We start from the raw sequence: 18,403 nt of genomic DNA, 5'->3' as shown, positions 1-18,403 counted from the left end.
TACATGTAGATCTTCCTCAGAATGAAAACTTTAGCAACTTGAATCTGTGAATGTTAACATATCCCAATTCAGATGAGAAGAGGTGCTCTTGTACAGTCTCAGCTGCACTTGTCATAGTTGCGACCTTTGAACTATTAAACAATAGTCCATTGTCATTAAATGATAACAAAGAAGTTACCCACCTTGGCCGTGTCCTCCACTTCCTCCATGACCGGCACCAGATGATCCTCCTGATCCCGTGAAACCGAGACCAACATTGATGACACCGTGACGACCGCTCCTAAATAAACCATTTGGATATGTCGAAATGCCATCGCTGACCCTGTAACCGAGTCCGTCTGCTCTGAAAGTGCCCCCGGAATCCACGGTGATGTTTTCTGCTTTGACATAAATATGTGTACCCTCCACTAAGCCACCACCATCCACTTGAAGGCTGATAACCTGGAAGCTGATGCTAGGGTCCTCGACCGGGTCAGACACCATATGGACGTAACCGTCGTCCTGCACGTGAACGTGATCGAACTCGTAGTGTCCTGCCTCCGACTGGGAGGTATGCCCGTGGTGGTTCAACCAGAAACGACCCCCGTGGTGTAGAGTGAGATTGTTGACATGACTGAGGGCGCCGTCCAGATAAATGGTCACGTCGTGAACGACGGTCCTGTTTGCTAATCCAAGATGGCCGTCTTCGTAGACTCTCACGTTGAACGGTAGATCGATCTCTTCCCTGAATAGATCCATCTCCTGGTTCGGTCCGACGTGCAAGGTTCCCGTTCTGTCGCCGATCAGATTTTCAAAGAAGATGCCGGCAGAGGCATCTAGATCTTCCTGGAGTGCAGCAAGGTGAGCATTGCCGTATAACTGAAGCTCTTCAAAGTAGTAACTATGGTTTCCTGGTAAAATTACAATAAAGTAGTAAAATCAAGTTTACATCAGCATCGCATGATTCAAATGCAACTCATCAACAGACCACATTTTGTAGAATTTGTATGAAATGGCACATATCATCTACCGTACATGAGTTTGATCTTCTTAAAAATTCATTAAGTTCTTTTCAAAAACCTTCTCACTCAGTTTCAGTGATTGCATACGTATTAATACACAAATCTTTGCCATTATAATGATATATCTGGCTTTATATGGCCAAACCAAACTTTATATGGATATCTGGCATACAATTATTTCAAGAACTATCTGGCTTTATATGGCCATATCAAACTTTATATGCATATCTGGCTTACAATTATATCAAGATATATCTAGCTTTATATGGCCATATCAAACTTGATATGGATATCTGGATTACAATTATATCAAGATATATCTGGCTTTATATGGCCATATCAAACTTTTTATGCATATCTGGCTTACAATTATATCAAGATATATCTAGCTTTATATGGCCATATCAAACTTGATATGGATATCTGGATTACAATTATATCAAGATATATCTGGCTTTATGGCCATATCAAACTTTTTATGCATATCTGGCTTACAATTATATCAAGATATATCTAGCTTTATATGGCCATATCAAACTTGATATGGATATCTGGATTACAATTATATCAAGATATATCTGGCTTTATATGGCCATATCAAACTTGATATGGATATCTGGATTACAATTATATCAAGATATATCTGGCTTTATATGGCCATATCAAACTTGATATGGATATCTGGATTACAATTATATCAAGATATATCTGGCTTTATGGCCATATCAAACTTTTTATGCATATCTGGCTTACAATTATATCAAGATATATCTAGCTTTATATGGCCATATCAAACTTGATATGGATATCTGGATTACAATTATATCAAGATATATCTGGCTTTATATGGCCATATCAAACTTTTTTATGCATATCTGGCTTACAATTATATCAAGATATATCTGGCTTTATATGGCCATATAAAGTCTTTATCTATCCAGATATAGCCAGATATCAAACCAGATATGGAATTTGAGTAAGGGTTGTGATATCCATATATAATTTATCAACAAACATGCAAGCAAGAAAAAACCCTCTTTCATATTATATCTAAGACAAGGCCATTCATCTTCAATAAGTTACAGAAGGCTTTAGAGTAGCATTGATGCCATTAATACCTGCGAGCTCATGTCCTCCAGAGGATGGCAGCAACCACGCCCTCCCTTCATCTTCATCAAGATGAAGGTAGTCCTCTATAGCGCCCTCATCTTCTCCAGGCCCTCTACCAATGTTGTTGATGACCAAAGAACGATGGTCAAACCCTGAGAAAAAATTTGGATAATAAGTTCTTTTCAAATTAAACATTTATTTTTGCAAAACGATATCATGATTATTGCATATGCATATTTTAGAGACACATTTTATGTTAAAAAAAGTACTATGTTCTGGGATATTAAAGGATCATTTAAGACCGAATTTTAGTCTTGATATGTCAAGCTGTCTGAGCTAGCTAGCTATTCTGGTTTTCAAGATTTTCACCATTAAAATCTATTTAATATCTGGAATGCTCCTTTAAAGACTAAATTGATGATGACATCAGCGACTCAATTAAATTTAACGATCTATTCAGTCTTTTGTTCTTATACTTACTTGTGTGGTAGAAGAAAGCAGTACCGGGACCGCCATCTCCTGCAGTTGAACCCCCTCGACGACCTCCAAAGGCTTGAAAGGATCCAGAGAAGGTCCTGTTGAGAGAGAAGTAGACTGCGATGTGCCCAGCTGACCCACCACCCCCGTAATAGGACCCCGAGGCACCACCATCGCCCCCGTTGACCTCTACTGATCCATAACCCTGAAGAGAGACAAGACGAAAAATAGTAAAATGATAAAAGTGAAGAAGAGAACAACATTACCCAGTTATCAACCTCCCCCTAGCATACATTTAGTCTAGTCTCCCATTAACCTGCATCTGCAAGTCTAGTCTTCAATTTGAATGTATACATTCAAATCTAATCTCCCATTAACCTGCATACATTCAAATCTAGTGTCTGTTCACCTGCATATATTCAAGTGTAATCTTCCCTTCACCTGCATATACAGTATTCAAGTCTAAATTACCCTTCAACTGCATATGTTCAAATCCAGTCTACCCTGAATTCACCTGCATATATTCAAGTCCAGTCAACCCTGCATTCACCTGCATATGTTCAAGCCTAATCTTAACTTCAACTGCATATGTTCATGTCCAGTCATGTCCAGATCTACAGGTCTTATCTATCCCTTCACCTGCACATGTCAAAGTCTGATCTAGTCTACCCCCCCTTCACCTTCATACATTCCGGTCTAATCTACCCTGTTTATACCTGCATGTGTTCCACGTCAATCCAGATTGATCCACCGCTACCTCCTCCTTTGGCCGATGACCCAGCGCCACCATTGGCAGAGACTTCACCATCGATCTGCATGGTACCCGTCACCCGTAGCCGAAGCTTCCCGCCCCCTTTGCCACCCTGACCGCTGCCACCAGAGCATCCAAATTCAACAGGTTCAAAGATGTTTCCAAAGGGTGCGCCGGTGGATTTCTGTACACTGCCACGCCCTCCTCTCCCTCCATGTCCAGCACCTAACAAAGCCATGAGGGTTAACAGCAGTTTTATGAGTTTGATAAAATTCATACATTTAACAGTTTATTCTTTACGAGGATGTTAGAATATGTACAATAGATTTCCCTTCGGTGTGAGTACGAGTAACAGATAGTAATAACAGTGAGAGTACACAATACAATTTACCAATAGTTCCTGTAAATAACTAATCAAAAATAAAATTCCATGAGGACGAGCTTTGAGTACAGAACATAACATGAAAAAAAAATCTTGTGCATTGAATATACAGTCTCATACTGTTTTGACAATACTCTCCAATGACCTTTGACATCCCATCATGACATCTCAATTTCAAGAGGTGTTTCGACGAACTAGCTAAGAATTGTGATTTAGCAGCCATACCTGAAGCCCCCGAGGATGTGCCTTTCCCTGTTCCATCTGTGATGACGCACGGCAACCTGTGCTGATCTGCGACCAACCTTCCTAAGTCACTCACGACCAGATCTACGACGTTGATAGTCATTTCGACATTGTGAATGATACCGCCTCCTTGAATGTACATGCTGTGCGCATTCAGTGTAAAGTATTTCAGACTTTCCGACGATTCAGTAGTGGTCACCTCTCCGCCATCGCTAACGGTGATAGAGCCGAACGTGTAATGTGAAGGTGATCCGTCCTTGAAACTTCCACTCGGCGCCAACAGCAGACGACAGTTTTGACCAATCGTGATGTCATGAGCGACCAAGGTACCGCTGAACCAAAACAGAATTTTTGCAGACACATTGAAAAGAGTAACAATTATTTTGCCATTGTCGATGCATAACCAAACTCTCCCACTAGGTAGTTCTGTACACTTATAACTTTTCTGCTGACAAAAGAATCTAACTACAAAGTTGATCTTGGAGGAAACAGAATGAATTTAGAACTGCACAAGACTAGGAAGGATATATTTATAAGATAAATCTTCCTACAATTTCTTGGCATTACAATAACAGAAAAATGCAAAGGAAAATAGGAAACAAAATCTTGTTGCTTTACTAAATTCTTTTATTTATTTATTTTTTTTTTGGGGGGGGGGGGGGAGTGGGAGCGGAATACCTCGATCTGGTTAGCTAAATGTCCTACATTATGTTAACTTTATGTAAATTTGTTGCAGTAAAGTCTCAAAGCACACAAACTACATGTAGGCATAAATAAGGTCTAGTTTGGCTGTCCCCAACCTATAGGTTATGACCTATAATGTTTAGTTCGCAAAGGATTCTCGATGGGTTGCAAGAGCTTGTTGGAAATGACTGACAAATATTGTTAAATTAATTTAACTTGACGAATTTTTTTTACACTGCATTACAATCTTCCCTGCCTATAGCAAATACCACTGGAGTCTCCTGTTTTTGGCCAAAAACAGGGGAGATTGGATATCTACCCGAGTTGGTAATGCTAGCCATACTGAACGCTCCTCTGCACAAATTCAAGATAACCACACAGTCTGCTATTTCAGTGGTCAAGCCAAACTTGTCTTCACACAGGAAAGTAGTGCTGGCCATTAGAGCACTGTGATTACAATCATACGGTGGCTGGTCAATTAATTAGGTGCGTTCAAGGATGGATCCTAATGGCAGTACTTGGGGTAGTTTACGCTATCATGTAACAGTGTTCATTAGAGCACTTGTGATTACAATCATACGGTGGCTGGTCAATTAATTAGGTGTGTTCAAGGATGGATCTTAATGGCAGTACTTGGGGTAGTTATGCTATCATGTAACAGATTATTAATGCTCAAGTGAATTTGAGGAGTACTGTTTTACCCATAGGCAAGCTTGACCGTCATGTGGACAAGGTGCCCCTGTTTGTCATTCTCAGAAAAGTGTTCATTGTAAACTTTTCATTTGGAAATGAAAAATGTACAATAAACTCTTCTCTGAGAATTTTTTTTCATGAGGATTGCGGAATCAGTATAAACTGATGATACACATATGGCTACAGGTCGATGTGAAACTTCATACATAGCAATATTATATAGTATCAAGTAAAAGTATGGTGAAATATCCCACAAGGGCTTTCACTAAAAGAAAAATTAGATTAAAGCATCACTTTCACATATCCTTACCGTACGTGAATCGTAACTCCGTAGCAAGCAAAGTTGAGAGGCAGCATAAGAATTCCGTCCTCGTAAACGTAGATGTTAGCTTGCAATTCATCGTACTCCTCAACGGAAATCACATGGACCTGTCCAGGACCTACGTGGATGTAGCTGGTCAAATCGCCAAGCACTGAATATGCATGAAATCTGAAGAAGATAAAGGACACACATATTAAAATAGTTTTGCATGCTTTTGATTCATAAATGAATTAAGAGTAAGGAATAAATGAGTAGTAATGAATGAAAAGTTAGGATAAAAATGACTCGTGACATAGTTGGCCCTCATAGCATGTAGCTATGATGTATGAAACCAAGCAGACTAATATTTCATCAACTATTCTTCATGCACCTCCTCCCCCCTCCCACCTAAAAAAAAAGTTGCAGGTATTTGCTCACTTGAATCAGGCACTATATGTCAAAAGTCAGGCGCTGAGCAGACTGCTGCAACACTGCAGTCAAGGATACTCATAATGATGTCGTTGTTTGTGCACAGCTGTACTTCACACAATAGGCACTGCAGGTCTCCAGAGGAACTTACCTCTATTAATTGTCCGATATTGATATCAGCCTTGCTGTAGTATTGTATAGCATGCAGCTGCTGCAGCTAATACACACAATAGACACTGTAGGTCTCCAGGGATACTTATCTCCATCAATTGTCTGATACTGATATCAGCCTTGCTGCAGTATTGTATAGCATGCAGCTGCTACAGCTAATACACACAATAGACACTGTAGGTCTTCAGAGATACTTACCTCTATTAATTGTCTGATATTGATATCAGCCTTGCTGTAGTATTGTATAGCATGCAGCTGCTGCAGTTAATACACACAATAGGCACTGCAGGTCTCCAGAGATACTTATCTCCATTAATTGTCTGATATTGATATCAGCCTTGCTGTATAGCATGCAGCTGCTGCAGCTAATACACACAATAGGCACTGTAGGTCTCCAGAGATACTTATCTCTATTAATTGTCTGATATTGATATCAGCCTTGCTATATAGCATGCAGCTGCTGCAGCTAATACACACAATAGGCCTGCAGGTCTCCAGAGATGCTTATCTCCATTAATTGTTTGATATTGATATCAGCCTTGCTGTGTAGTATTGTATAGCATGCAGCTGCTGCAGTTTTCATTAATTCACATGATGGTGCCTTATGCAGTTCATGAAAGTGAAAACCGATACTGGAGGATCAGATCATGGTAGCCACATGCAGGGACCTCTGTCCAGCTAAAGTTTTCATTATATCCTACCAAAAAATGGAAGGGTCCAATTAAAAACTTTTTAATAGCAATTTTACTTACTGTTGTACATTTGGATCAGCAATTAAATGTCCTTTGTCTATGAGGGTTACATGATCAAAGGTGACGATGTTGTCCCCATTGACCCAGGTCCTGCTACCTTCTGGAACACCTAGATCAAATGAGTTGACAGTCTGGGATGGAGGCGATAGGTTATTGTTCGCTATCACAAGTGATCTGTTCTTCATTTCAGGAATGGTGTTCTGTTGTGGACCGAGAAGAAACTGAGTTAAGGAAATCTGACTTTCATCACAAAACATGAACTTAGCACTAAGTAACCTTTCTGACAGAAACGTGTTCACTTGATCTTACTTTATCTGTATGTATTGTAAAAAGTATAGCAGAAAGTGGACATCCCTGAGGCACACTAGCTTTAATAGCCAGTAATACTGACAACAACCTATCCAACTACATCTGCCAGCCTGATTATAACATAGTTGTGTGTTAAATACTGTAATTTACAAATGCTCACTCAGTGCCGTTACTGGATTATATAGTACCCAATACGTGCCACTACAACAATACACAGAACCACACTCTGTGCCATTATTACAATATATGAAAGCCCCCCCTGTGCCATTACCACAATACACAGTAGCCCACTATAGGTGCTGCTACCACAATAAACAGTATCCCACAATACGTGCTGCTACCACAATACACAGAAGCCAACTCGGTGCCTTTATCACAATACACATTATTCCACTCAGTCAAAACAATCCAAACACACAGTACCCCCTCTGCCTCCCGTCACTAGATGCAGCTGTTGTGTAATTGTCAACTAAGCTTAAAATTATGACCGTCATTGAGTACAATTAACACTTCAGTTGCTTCACCTAGTTCTTCACAATAGTTCTAAATGCCATTAAACTGACTCACACCTCAAGAGGCCACTAATGGGGAACTGGGAGACATTTAAGTTGCCCTACAGGTGCTACATGCAAGGCTGTCTTACCTCCATGTAGATGGTACCTGCTCCACCAGGACCATACGAAGCTGACCCACCATAAGCCTGCAGAGAACCAAACCACCAGTCTAACTCTTGATAATATACTGCCATGCGCCCTCCACCTCCTCCTCCCACGGTAGATGAACCAGACCCACCATTCACCTGTGAAATACAAAAGAGATTGAAAGTGTTGAATCAATTGGTAATGTCTCCTGCTCGCAAAATACACAAATGCTTAATATATTTGCCCCTATATTAAAATCCGCCCTTTAGTAAGACTGACATTCAGTTTTCGCCACTGGCCACTTCTGCACCTTTCAAGGTGATTAGTCTGAAACATTAACATGTGTGTTATGTAATCAATTCACCAAGCCTAGCAAAGGAAACGTGCTTGGAAAAGTCACTTGCACAGCTCAAATTTCCAGTGATCTACCACCAGAGCCAAATAAAATGCCTGTGGCAGGGAAACTGTTATGGCAGTGGTGTTAAAGGGCGCATTTTCAAATGCTACATCTTTTACTATCTACCTTTATACTACCTGATCCCTTCAGCTCATACATATTGATCCAGCCTGATCCACCAATCACACCCAGACTTTCACCCCAGTCTCCCATTCCTTTCTCTACCTACCTTGATAGTTCCTGATCCCTTAATCTTATTACATTGATCCATCCTAATCCCACCAATCACACCCCAGACTTTCACCTCAGTCTCCCACTCCATTTTCTACCTACTTTGATAGTTCCTGATCCCTTCAGCTCATTTGCATTGCTCCATCCTGATCCCACTAATCACACCCCAGACTTTCACCCACTCCATTTTCTACCTACCTTGATAGTTCCTGATCCCTTAATCTTATTACATTGATCCATCCTAATCCCACCAATCACACCCCAGACTTTCACCTCAGTCTCCCACTCCATTTTCTACCTACCTTGATAGTTCCTGATCCCTTCAGCACATTTGCATTGCTCCATCCTGATCCCACTGATCACACCCCAGACTTTCACCCACTCCATTTTCTACCTACCTTGATAGTTCCTGATTCCTTAATCTTATTACATTGATCCATCCTAATCACACCCCAGACTTTCACCTCAGTCTCCCACTCCATTTTCTACCTACCTTGATAGTTCCTGATCCCTTCAGCACATTTGCATTGCTCCATCCTGATCCCACTAATCACAGCCCAGACTTTCACCCACTCCATTTTCTACCTACCTTGATAGTTCCTGATTCCTTAATCTTATTACATTGATCCATCCTAATCCCACCAATCACACCCCAGACTTTCACCTCAGTCTCCCACTCCATTTTCTACCTACCTTGATAGTTCCTGATCCCTTCAGCACATTTGCATTGCTCCATCCTGATCCCACTGATCACACCCCAGACTTTCACCCACTCCATTTTCTACCTACCTTGATAGTTCCTGATTCCTTAATCTTATTACATTGATCCATCCTAATCCCACCAATCACACCCCAGACTTTCACCTCAGTCTCCCACTCCATTTTCTACCTACCTTGATAGTTCCTGATCCCTTCAGCTCATTTGCATTGCTCCATCCTGATCCCACTAATCACACCCCAGACTTTCACCCACTCCATTTTCTACCTACCTTGATAGTTCCTGATCCCAAATCTCACTTGCATAGATCCGTTCTGATCCCACTAGTCACACCCAGACTTTCCCCTCAGTCTCCCATTCCCTTTTCTACCTACCTTGATAGTTCCTGATCCCTCTAGCTCATCTGCATTGATCCAGACTGATCCGCCACTAGCACCACCACTTTTCCCATTCACATTAATTTCGCCTTCGACATCTAAACTCTTGGCAACATCTAACCTTAGGATTCCTCCACCTGTGATGAAAATATAAAAATAAAACTTAATTCCAAAAGGAGCGTCTGAGAGCAGCTTCTGTCTATCTACTTCTATGAAGGAACTGAAAAATGCCTGATATATTTCAAAATCCATAAAGAAGGAGTTGGTACATGTGATATACATTTTCAAAGGTCATATTGTTGCTCAAACTCAGAACAATATTTGCAGTTATGGATGTAATATAGTAGTATCCTTCAATGTTAAAACCGGCATTGAAGCGGGGGAAATGGTTTTGATTGCAGTTATGACAGCAACATTAATTTATGTTTTGATTTTGGTATAAATTGTTTACTTTCAATGGCAGATTCTAAATCTCTCAGAAGAGCTGGAGGAGACCAAAGAGGCACGTATTGGTAGAATCTATTGCAGGGATGAGGCTCCGGTAAAAAAAAATAACAGAACTTTGCAAAAATTGCGGTATAGGCTCCAGTTTGCGTATGCTACAGTGTGTTAGGATAATAGTTTTTGTCCCTGAGGTAGAAAAGGAATTCCTGGAAAAAGCTCATGCCTGCTATTGGCAAAATGAAGGGGTGTATAAGCAAACATCCATAAAAGATATGAATGGCGGCCTGTAGATGCTACATTATTCCTTCTTTTGAGTGGTGCTATGTTTGCAGTTACAGTAATTTGACAGTGCCAAAAGGATAAAGAAGAGAAGGCCCAGAAGAAATTGAATCCACCCTTGAAAATCATTACTTATTACACTTTACGATGAAAGTTAACATATTTAAAAACTAACCTGTGATGACCCCTGACCCGATTCCGCTTCCAAAGTTGTCTGGTTCTGTTATATTCCCATAAACATATCCGATGCCAGAATCTGAAGGATAGAAATATATTGACATTCAACATTACACACACATCTTGAATCAATCAATTGATCAAACGAGAAATTGTTGATTATCGGCTAACATCCGCAAACTCTAAGCAATGTTCAGAAGAAATGAAAGTCAAAATAAAATTGCTCTTGACAACAGATATCAAGTCTTAATTTACAATCTCTTACTAAAACTGATAACATTAGTGGCAGTGGGCAGTATACATGTATGAAAGTATATTAAACTTGTGTATCATTTGAGGGGGGGGGGGAGTGTTGTCCCTCTTCAGGGAGTGATGTACCACCTTACCGGAGGACCTGCCCTTCCCTCCTGCTCCTCCATGGCCAGCACCAGAGCCGGTACCAGGAGGTCGAGCACCATCGCCGTCCAGGCGGCCCTGCCCCTCAAGAGTAAGCAGACCCCCAGCCTCGATGTGTACAGACTCAGCAATAACATGGAGGTTCCTCGCTGTTAGTCTACCTCCTCCTTCAATAGTAACACTACCATCCCTCTTGTAGGGTCCTTCATCTTTGGATACCTTTAAACAATTGAAAGAATTGTCATCAACGATGGAACTTCATAAATTGCAATCAGGTGGATTCACTAATACTGGTATAGCAGGGTAGAACCAGAGAGGGGGGGGGGGGGGGGGAGGAAGGTCGGGTCCTAATAATTCTTTGGTTCAAAACAAAGCACAATGGGGAGAGAGGGGGGCTGGTTCCTAATAATTGTTTGATTCAAAACAAAGCACAATGGCGGCTATTGGCACAATAGATAATATATTATTCCTTTAAAATTGTCACGCAGCAACCTATAAAGTGACATTTTCTAAGATTTGATAACGATAGCAATTAAGTCATTTAGTATTTACCGAAGAATTATCAATAAAGCTTAACCATCACGACATATATAGTACTTCTGTAGAATGGATACGAGTATCGGGTGAAAAAGAAAATGGTTATACTTACAGTGACGACCCAGGTATCGTCTGCCTCACCGTAATGACTGTTAAAGATAAGCCGTCCGGAATCTTGCACAGTGATCCCCACAAAACCAACCTCTCTGTTGCTTGGCAACCCCATCTGTAGAGTTCCCCCTAACAAACAAAGACATTTATTTGTAAATATTGACCATCAACATAAAAACTGTAAATCAGAATTATAGAGCTTTATCCTAACAAAGATTGTATACAGTGACCATGATTAATACAAATTTATCTAAACTTAAATGAACCTAAAGGCATTAGCAATGTTTTCAGCTTGTTACAATTAGTCATCTAGTAAATTACATTACTGTAACTATATCTAACCAAAACTAAACATGTCTATATTGGAATATCAGTATTGAGGTTTAGCAGTACATTGTACAAATACAAATACATGTACATAACACTTTACTTCAAAATATCACAGCAAGTCAGTTCCATGAGTAACTCAAGTGAGGTTCATCTATGCTACCTCAACATGAGTACAAAATATCACAGTTGGTCTATTCCATGAATAACTACAAGTGAGGTTTAATCTAGGCTACCTCAACATGAGTACAAAATATAACAGCTGGTCTATTCCATGAATAACTACAAGTGAGGTTCATCTAGGCTACCTCAACATAAGTAAAACAAATCACAGCTGGTCAGTTCCATTAGTAGGTACAAGTGAGGTTCATCTAGTCTATACCTCAACACGAATAAACAGTACCATCACTACTCACCTGGTCCAATAAGTAAGTGGGATTGAGAGCCATCTAGGGCACCCCAAATAGTCACCGTTGAGCTTCTGACCATTGAGGAGGGGCAAGCAATACTTTCCTTTCTTCTGTGGGTGTACTGACTCCAATCAACGGGTGCTCTCAATTCCAAGATGGCGGGAGGTAAGACAAAATGAGCCCCTTCGTAGATGTAAGGTGCCCATGTGACATTGATTCTTTTGTAGGTGGATTCCTTTAGAAATTTTGCAGAGGGAAAAGTTATTTTTTACATAAATATCTATATAAATGGAAGAATATATATTTTCATATCGATACCACCTAAGTTCCAGCAAGTGTTTGACAATACAAATGAGTGATTGATAGTGTTTAGCAATACACCCGGGTGAGAACAAGTGTTCAACACATGCCTAGGTGCAAGCAAGTGTCTAATGAATACAATCTGAGTAAATGCAAGTGTTTAACAAGATATATGTGATATGTATAAAAGTAAGTTGGCCTGACGTTTCGATCCTAGCAGGATCTTCTTCAGAAGCTAAATGTCATTTAAATGTCATTCTAGTGGATAAGCAGTTTGCTAACAGTTTTATTTTATTAAGATATATGTGAGTGAGAGAAAGTGTTTAAACATAGCACCTAACAGCCAGAAAGTGTTTAACAATACACCTGAGGGAGGGCAAGTGTTTAACTTAGAACCTAATGGCTAGAAAGTGTTTAGCAATATTACAAATGAGTGAGATCATGTAAGCATTTAACAAGATAATCAACTGTGAGAAGTAAGTTTTAACAAGATATCTGAGAGAGAGATAAAATGTTGAACAACCAACTGGCATGTTATCAATTGTTTTAACATTATAACTCAATGACAGCAAGGATTTAATAACGTGACACCTGAGCGAAAGCAAGTGTTCACAAGAATGGTTTTTAACAAGATACCTCAGTGAGGGCAAGTGTTTGAGACGGTCCAACATGGACTGCTCCTGTTTCGTCACCCACGATATCCCCAGCGTCCACAATGGTCCCTTCATCTTGGAACGCCAAGACGGCACCACGATGAATCTCGATGAGAGAGAAATCGTAATGGCTACCGCCGAAAGAAAAATCTTCTCGCGGAAGCAAATAAGCGACAGCACCTACAAAGGAGGAGTAAATTATAGCGAACAATTCAAAAGTAAAAAAAATTGGAAACTCATTGCAATGTGTGAACAAAAAAAAATTAAATTGGGACCATCCAAGCTTGTAAAGTTTTCAACAGTAGGCTACTATGGTTTTTAAAATTGATTGATAAACAACAGTGAGGGTCTGTGCTGGAATGGATCCCTATCTGCTTACACCAGATATCTATTCTCTCATCTTATAACTATCAGGTTTTACCCGAAGCCTTAGCCAAGAGAACTATATACAGAAGTCAGAAGTTGAAGTCTTTTTAATAGTGAGTTCTTACCATCACTACCCAGAATCCAAAATGTCAAGAAAAGCAGTGATCATTATGGTTCTTCAAAGAGTGACCTAGAAAGGTTGCCACCTATATAGTGAAATTGCTAGGGACCCTGGCCCAACATCCGCAAACTGACTAAAATCTATGTACTAGGCTAGGCCACCAGCCTTTCAGTATAATAGCCCACTGGCCTACTTATGTTGGGCCTTTGTTAGGTTTCTGAGAGACTTAGAATTTTTGCTTAATTGTAAGCTAGCACCACCAAAAGGTTCCATGCAAAGTGTGTGCTTGTAGGTGCCCTCAGGATCCTGCATTAAAAATAAAATAAAATAATTTTGAGTTGGCGTCTTAGCAGATAAAAATTTACCTGTACTGAGGAAATTTTGATAGTCATCTTCAGTGGCTCTATCTCCAGATGGAACAGAAAACTGAGAAAGAAAAACAAAAAGGAGACATTTTAATTACTTGTATGAAGCAGAGAAGTGCTTAGAAAGTTGGAAAGGAAAGATGATGTTTGGGGGGGGGTACTGCGTAAGCCTCAGCAGCGAAGGGTATTTGTTGAATCAATATAGTCCTTAAGAAAATGCACATTGGTCGGCGATTTGTGGCGTTTATCGCTAAACTAGAAAGGCTTAATCCACTTTGGGTCAAATTTCAATCAACCCATACAGGATTTTTACCTGGCAATAACACAGTCTAAAGATTGTGTGGAAGTCAAACATTTATAGTTATGTTCTTTCACAGATAAATGTACAACATAGCAAAAGAACATTCTTGATGTATCATGAGCAATTGTGAGTGTATCAAACATTGCTTAAAAGTTTATAAAGATGGAAAACTGACTGAGAAAATCATAAACAAACCGACATTGTTGGCTGGACAGTGATTCAAATTAGTGACCGGGGCATGAAGACTGAGGTAAATTGTTTAAATCCTGTTCTAGACAATGTCTTTTCTCTTTTCAAGGTAAAGGTCCATAATGATCATCAGATCAGATTGTCAGATCAGATCATCAGGTCACAGCTAACTTTTTCACTAAACTTTGGCTTAAATAAGCCATATTCAATGAGGTGGACTTAACAGACAGTCCGCAACCTATGGGGTGGCGACCCAATGTTTGGGTTGCAAAGGATTTTTGATTAGTCGGGAGTGCATTGTAGCCTATTTCAAACCAAGATTGACAAACTCATGGCAAGACAGGAGAGCCAACAGTCACATATTAAGCAACCATATTCCAGTGGCATTATTATAATGATAAATTTATCAAATAACTGTATCAGAGATATTAACTGTACTGTTTGTTTCAATAAAAACATGTGTAAAAGTAAGTGGGCAGGCTGATGTTTCGATCCTAGCGGGATCTTCTTTAGGAACTTTAGCCTCTGAAGAAGATCCTGCTAGGATTTTATATCAATTAAAAAAAAATCTTTAATAACACAACAGAAACATTTGATTTCAAGCACAAAGCACTGACAAATTTTGTACTATGTTTTAACATAAAGAAAACTCAAACTGCTCTGAGACCGTTCTACCGGTGATAAACCGGAAAACCGGTTGAGACTCGAAGCTAGCTTGAGAAGTAGCGGCCTAGGAGGCCGAGAGGCTTACCTGAGGCCTCTGACAGTTATTATCGATTCTGAGATTTTTATGGACTGGCAGAAGCTGTCCTTCCAAATAGATCAAGCCAGGTCCACCTGCCTCACCTGCAGAGGATGTACCACCTACAAGAGAATATTGAAACAAAAACATTGGTATCACCATAACAGCAATTTTGGTCAAGTGGTCATCCCTAGAGTAAAAACACAGACTTACGGCTTGAGAACGTTCACATCCAGTGCACCGTGCCTGTGGAACTCACTTCCAGAACATATAAAAATATGCAATACTGTAAACAGTTTCAAATCAGCACTCAAAACGTATATCTTCACCAAGGCATCTATGTTATAATTGCTATTATTTTGTTAAGCGCTACAAGAATTATTTCCTAGTTTGTTTGGCGCTTTATAAAAATGATGTATCATTATTATTATTGAGCTAACGATCTAAGGATGGCCGTTAAAGTTGTTGCCTTTGGTAATTGCCTCTCTTGACCCTATATTGGGACCTGTAAGGTAACTCTTCAAAGTATAGGTGAGTATGGTGGATTATGGTTGCACCCTATAGGCTAACCCCCCTCCCCCCATGCCCTTGGGTAGATGTGGTGCATTATAGTGTCATAAAATAACTTTTTGAATTGTGCACAAGTTATAAGTAAACATGGCTCAACTGTTAAAAAGGTCTATTGAGAAAGGCAGTGGCCTTATTAATACAAGGACTGTACACCAAACGACAACTATGAAGCTATCATCCTCTTCAATTTATAAGTGCTCCTTTTTGAGTAATTGAAAAGCATCATTTCGTTATTGAAAAAGTAACATATTGTAGAAAACTAGGACGAAATTTCATTTAAAAAGTACCACTTTGATGGAAAACATTCAGATACTTGTATTTTCTGGTACAGAATTCATTAGACTATCCATGTTGTTGGAAAAGTTTTTGAGATAACTTTTGTGGTTTGCCTCCCAAACTCCAGAAATCAACTTCACACGTCCCTTGGAGTTTTTCCCCTACCTCTCCCCCACCCCAGATATATATATAACCTATTTTGTGCCCCCCCCGAGCCAGACAACATTTCAACTTACCATATGCAATTGCATGGTTGCTTTTGAAGATACCCTTAGCATACTTCACCATAATCCTGCCTCCAGCTCCTCCACCACCGTAGGATGATCCCGCCCCTCCTCTGGCCGTGAGGAAGCCACGGCCAGAGAAGACCCCAGCTCTGATCCAGATGGACCCACCGCTACCTCCTCCTGCGTTACTCTAAAGAAGAATGAGGGCAGAGTGTTAATGAAATGTCACAGTTATAATCAATATACTGTAGTGTTCTGATGATGAGCACAGGATCAGACTATAAATTATTTATATTTTATTTTTTTATTTTGTAGGTACATTTTATATTTTTGTTCATCTTTATATATTGTGAGTATATTTTTGATACCTTTTATAGGAACGTTTTCCTATCTATGTATATTATTTTACGTCTTCTATGTTGTTTACAAATTTTAATGTTTTGAGCTCTTGTCATCGACCAATTTCCATTGTATTTTTAAATGATTGGCTGAATAAATATATATCTATATCTATAAAGGCTAACCCTTTAATTAGCGTCAGTGTTCTTATTTGATTACAGACAGTGTCAGCGATTCCATCTAGTATCTTTCTTCTTCTGTTATAAATATTGGTTTAAAGCTTTAAGCTAGAGCTTTAACAGGTAATCATTAAGTGTTTACCACTTGTTCGAAGTTCCATGCATTTTGTTTGTCATTATAAAGTACCGAAAGATTGTACGTAAATAAAATACGACACATCTTTGCATTTGGAAAAGTATAAATCGTGCTAAAGATAATAGGAGAATTATGCTGAATGGTTGGTATCTAAAACAGACTCACCCTTGTAGCTGTGCCACCATTGGCGATGAGCTGTCCGCTCAGCATGAAGCTACGGGCTACAGTTGCATGAAAGAAGCCCCCGCCTCGCCCCCCACTGTTACTCGACGATGACCCACCTCCGCTCCCCCAGGAGCCAGGTGAGTAAATGCTGCCGTAGGGGAGGGGGGCAAGCTTCCTTGGTGACCCGGCACCGGCTCGTCCTCCTCTACCCCCGTGACTTGCTCCTGAGGCGTAGGTCCCAGAGAGTCCAGCTCCTACAAGACACAATACATTTCTATTAGCATTTTGAAACCTTAATATCTACTTCCTCTCAGAGACTTTAAACTAGAAATTAGACAACACGCTTTACTGGTTCATTGCCCCACTTTCAATTAGAGCATTTAATAATCATAATATTTGCTTTACAGACATTATATTATCCCTGGTCAATGACAACCTGTCCCAGAGACAATCCCTACAGTCGGCAGCAGTTATATACTGCGCCCAATGACAACTTACCTCACAGGTACCCATTTATAACCACTGGGTGGAGAGAGGCAAGTGAGGTAAAGCATCTTGTCGAAGAACACAACGTAATGAACTGGGCAGGAATCGAACCAGCAATCCTTGGATCACGAGTCCGACGCCTTAGCCAATTGGCCACCACGCACTCACATTTCAATAGTATACTGCACATGCAAGATTTATACACATATTTGACTACTGTCCTGACAAGGTGCTGGCATTCGGGTGGACCTGAGTTCATTTAAATGTTACTTTTTGCAGTTACTATGCAATTATGAGATTTTAGACACCTCTCCTATTGTTGTTTTTAAATTTGACCTTAATTCACCTCCACAAGATCTGATAGGATATTTGAACCCCACTCGAGGTGGATCTGCATACAAAGCATGAAGTTCATTTTCACCTTTGCTTTCAAAAGTATCCTTAGGTTTTCACACTTTGACCTCTATTATGCTCAAATGAACTTTGACCTCCATAGAACATAAAGATGTATCTACTGTAAACACAATGTATGAAATTCATCCTGGTTTTTACGTTTATAGTTATCATCCTTACAAGGTTTTTAGACGTTGACTACCGTTAACCTCACAGCCGTGTCAACACTAATTTAGAGACATGTGTC

At 39.9% G+C, this 18,403-nt stretch overlaps 2 protein-coding genes across 2 annotated transcripts in view; both read right to left on the bottom strand.

The window, feature by feature from the left end:
• The window catches only part of LOC139984518 (uncharacterized), a 135,909-nt gene extending 123,343 nt beyond the window's left edge, over positions 1-12,566 (bottom strand). Inside the window, exons 1-13 of the mRNA XM_071998434.1 lie at positions 12,355-12,566; positions 11,613-11,740; positions 10,954-11,182; positions 10,566-10,646; positions 9,665-9,804; positions 7,947-8,102; positions 6,995-7,194; positions 5,652-5,831; positions 3,947-4,296; positions 3,305-3,564; positions 2,592-2,793; positions 2,120-2,263; positions 183-890 (exon numbers count right to left, since the gene is read on the bottom strand). Of these exons, the coding sequence (XP_071854535.1) occupies positions 183-890; positions 2,120-2,263; positions 2,592-2,793; positions 3,305-3,564; positions 3,947-4,296; positions 5,652-5,831; positions 6,995-7,194; positions 7,947-8,102; positions 9,665-9,804; positions 10,566-10,646; positions 10,954-11,182; positions 11,613-11,740; positions 12,355-12,427 (2,851 nt within the window). The 5' untranslated portion in view covers positions 12,428-12,566. The remainder of the gene's footprint in view (positions 1-182; positions 891-2,119; positions 2,264-2,591; positions 2,794-3,304; positions 3,565-3,946; positions 4,297-5,651; positions 5,832-6,994; positions 7,195-7,946; positions 8,103-9,664; positions 9,805-10,565; positions 10,647-10,953; positions 11,183-11,612; positions 11,741-12,354) is intronic.
• Positions 12,567-13,272: 706 nt separating this feature from the next.
• The window catches only part of LOC139984514 (uncharacterized), a 34,983-nt gene continuing 29,852 nt past the window's right edge, over positions 13,273-18,403 (bottom strand). Inside the window, exons 14-18 of the mRNA XM_071998431.1 lie at positions 17,278-17,531; positions 16,468-16,648; positions 15,395-15,507; positions 14,154-14,214; positions 13,273-13,481 (exon numbers count right to left, since the gene is read on the bottom strand). Coding sequence (XP_071854532.1) covers positions 13,273-13,481; positions 14,154-14,214; positions 15,395-15,507; positions 16,468-16,648; positions 17,278-17,531 — 818 coding nt within the window. The remainder of the gene's footprint in view (positions 13,482-14,153; positions 14,215-15,394; positions 15,508-16,467; positions 16,649-17,277; positions 17,532-18,403) is intronic.

This window comes from Apostichopus japonicus, chromosome 17 (genome assembly GCF_037975245.1).
Source record: "Apostichopus japonicus isolate 1M-3 chromosome 17, ASM3797524v1, whole genome shotgun sequence".
Taxonomy (NCBI): domain Eukaryota; kingdom Metazoa; phylum Echinodermata; class Holothuroidea; order Aspidochirotida; family Stichopodidae; genus Apostichopus; species Apostichopus japonicus.
This window is presented reverse-complemented; position numbering and strand designations above follow the sequence as displayed.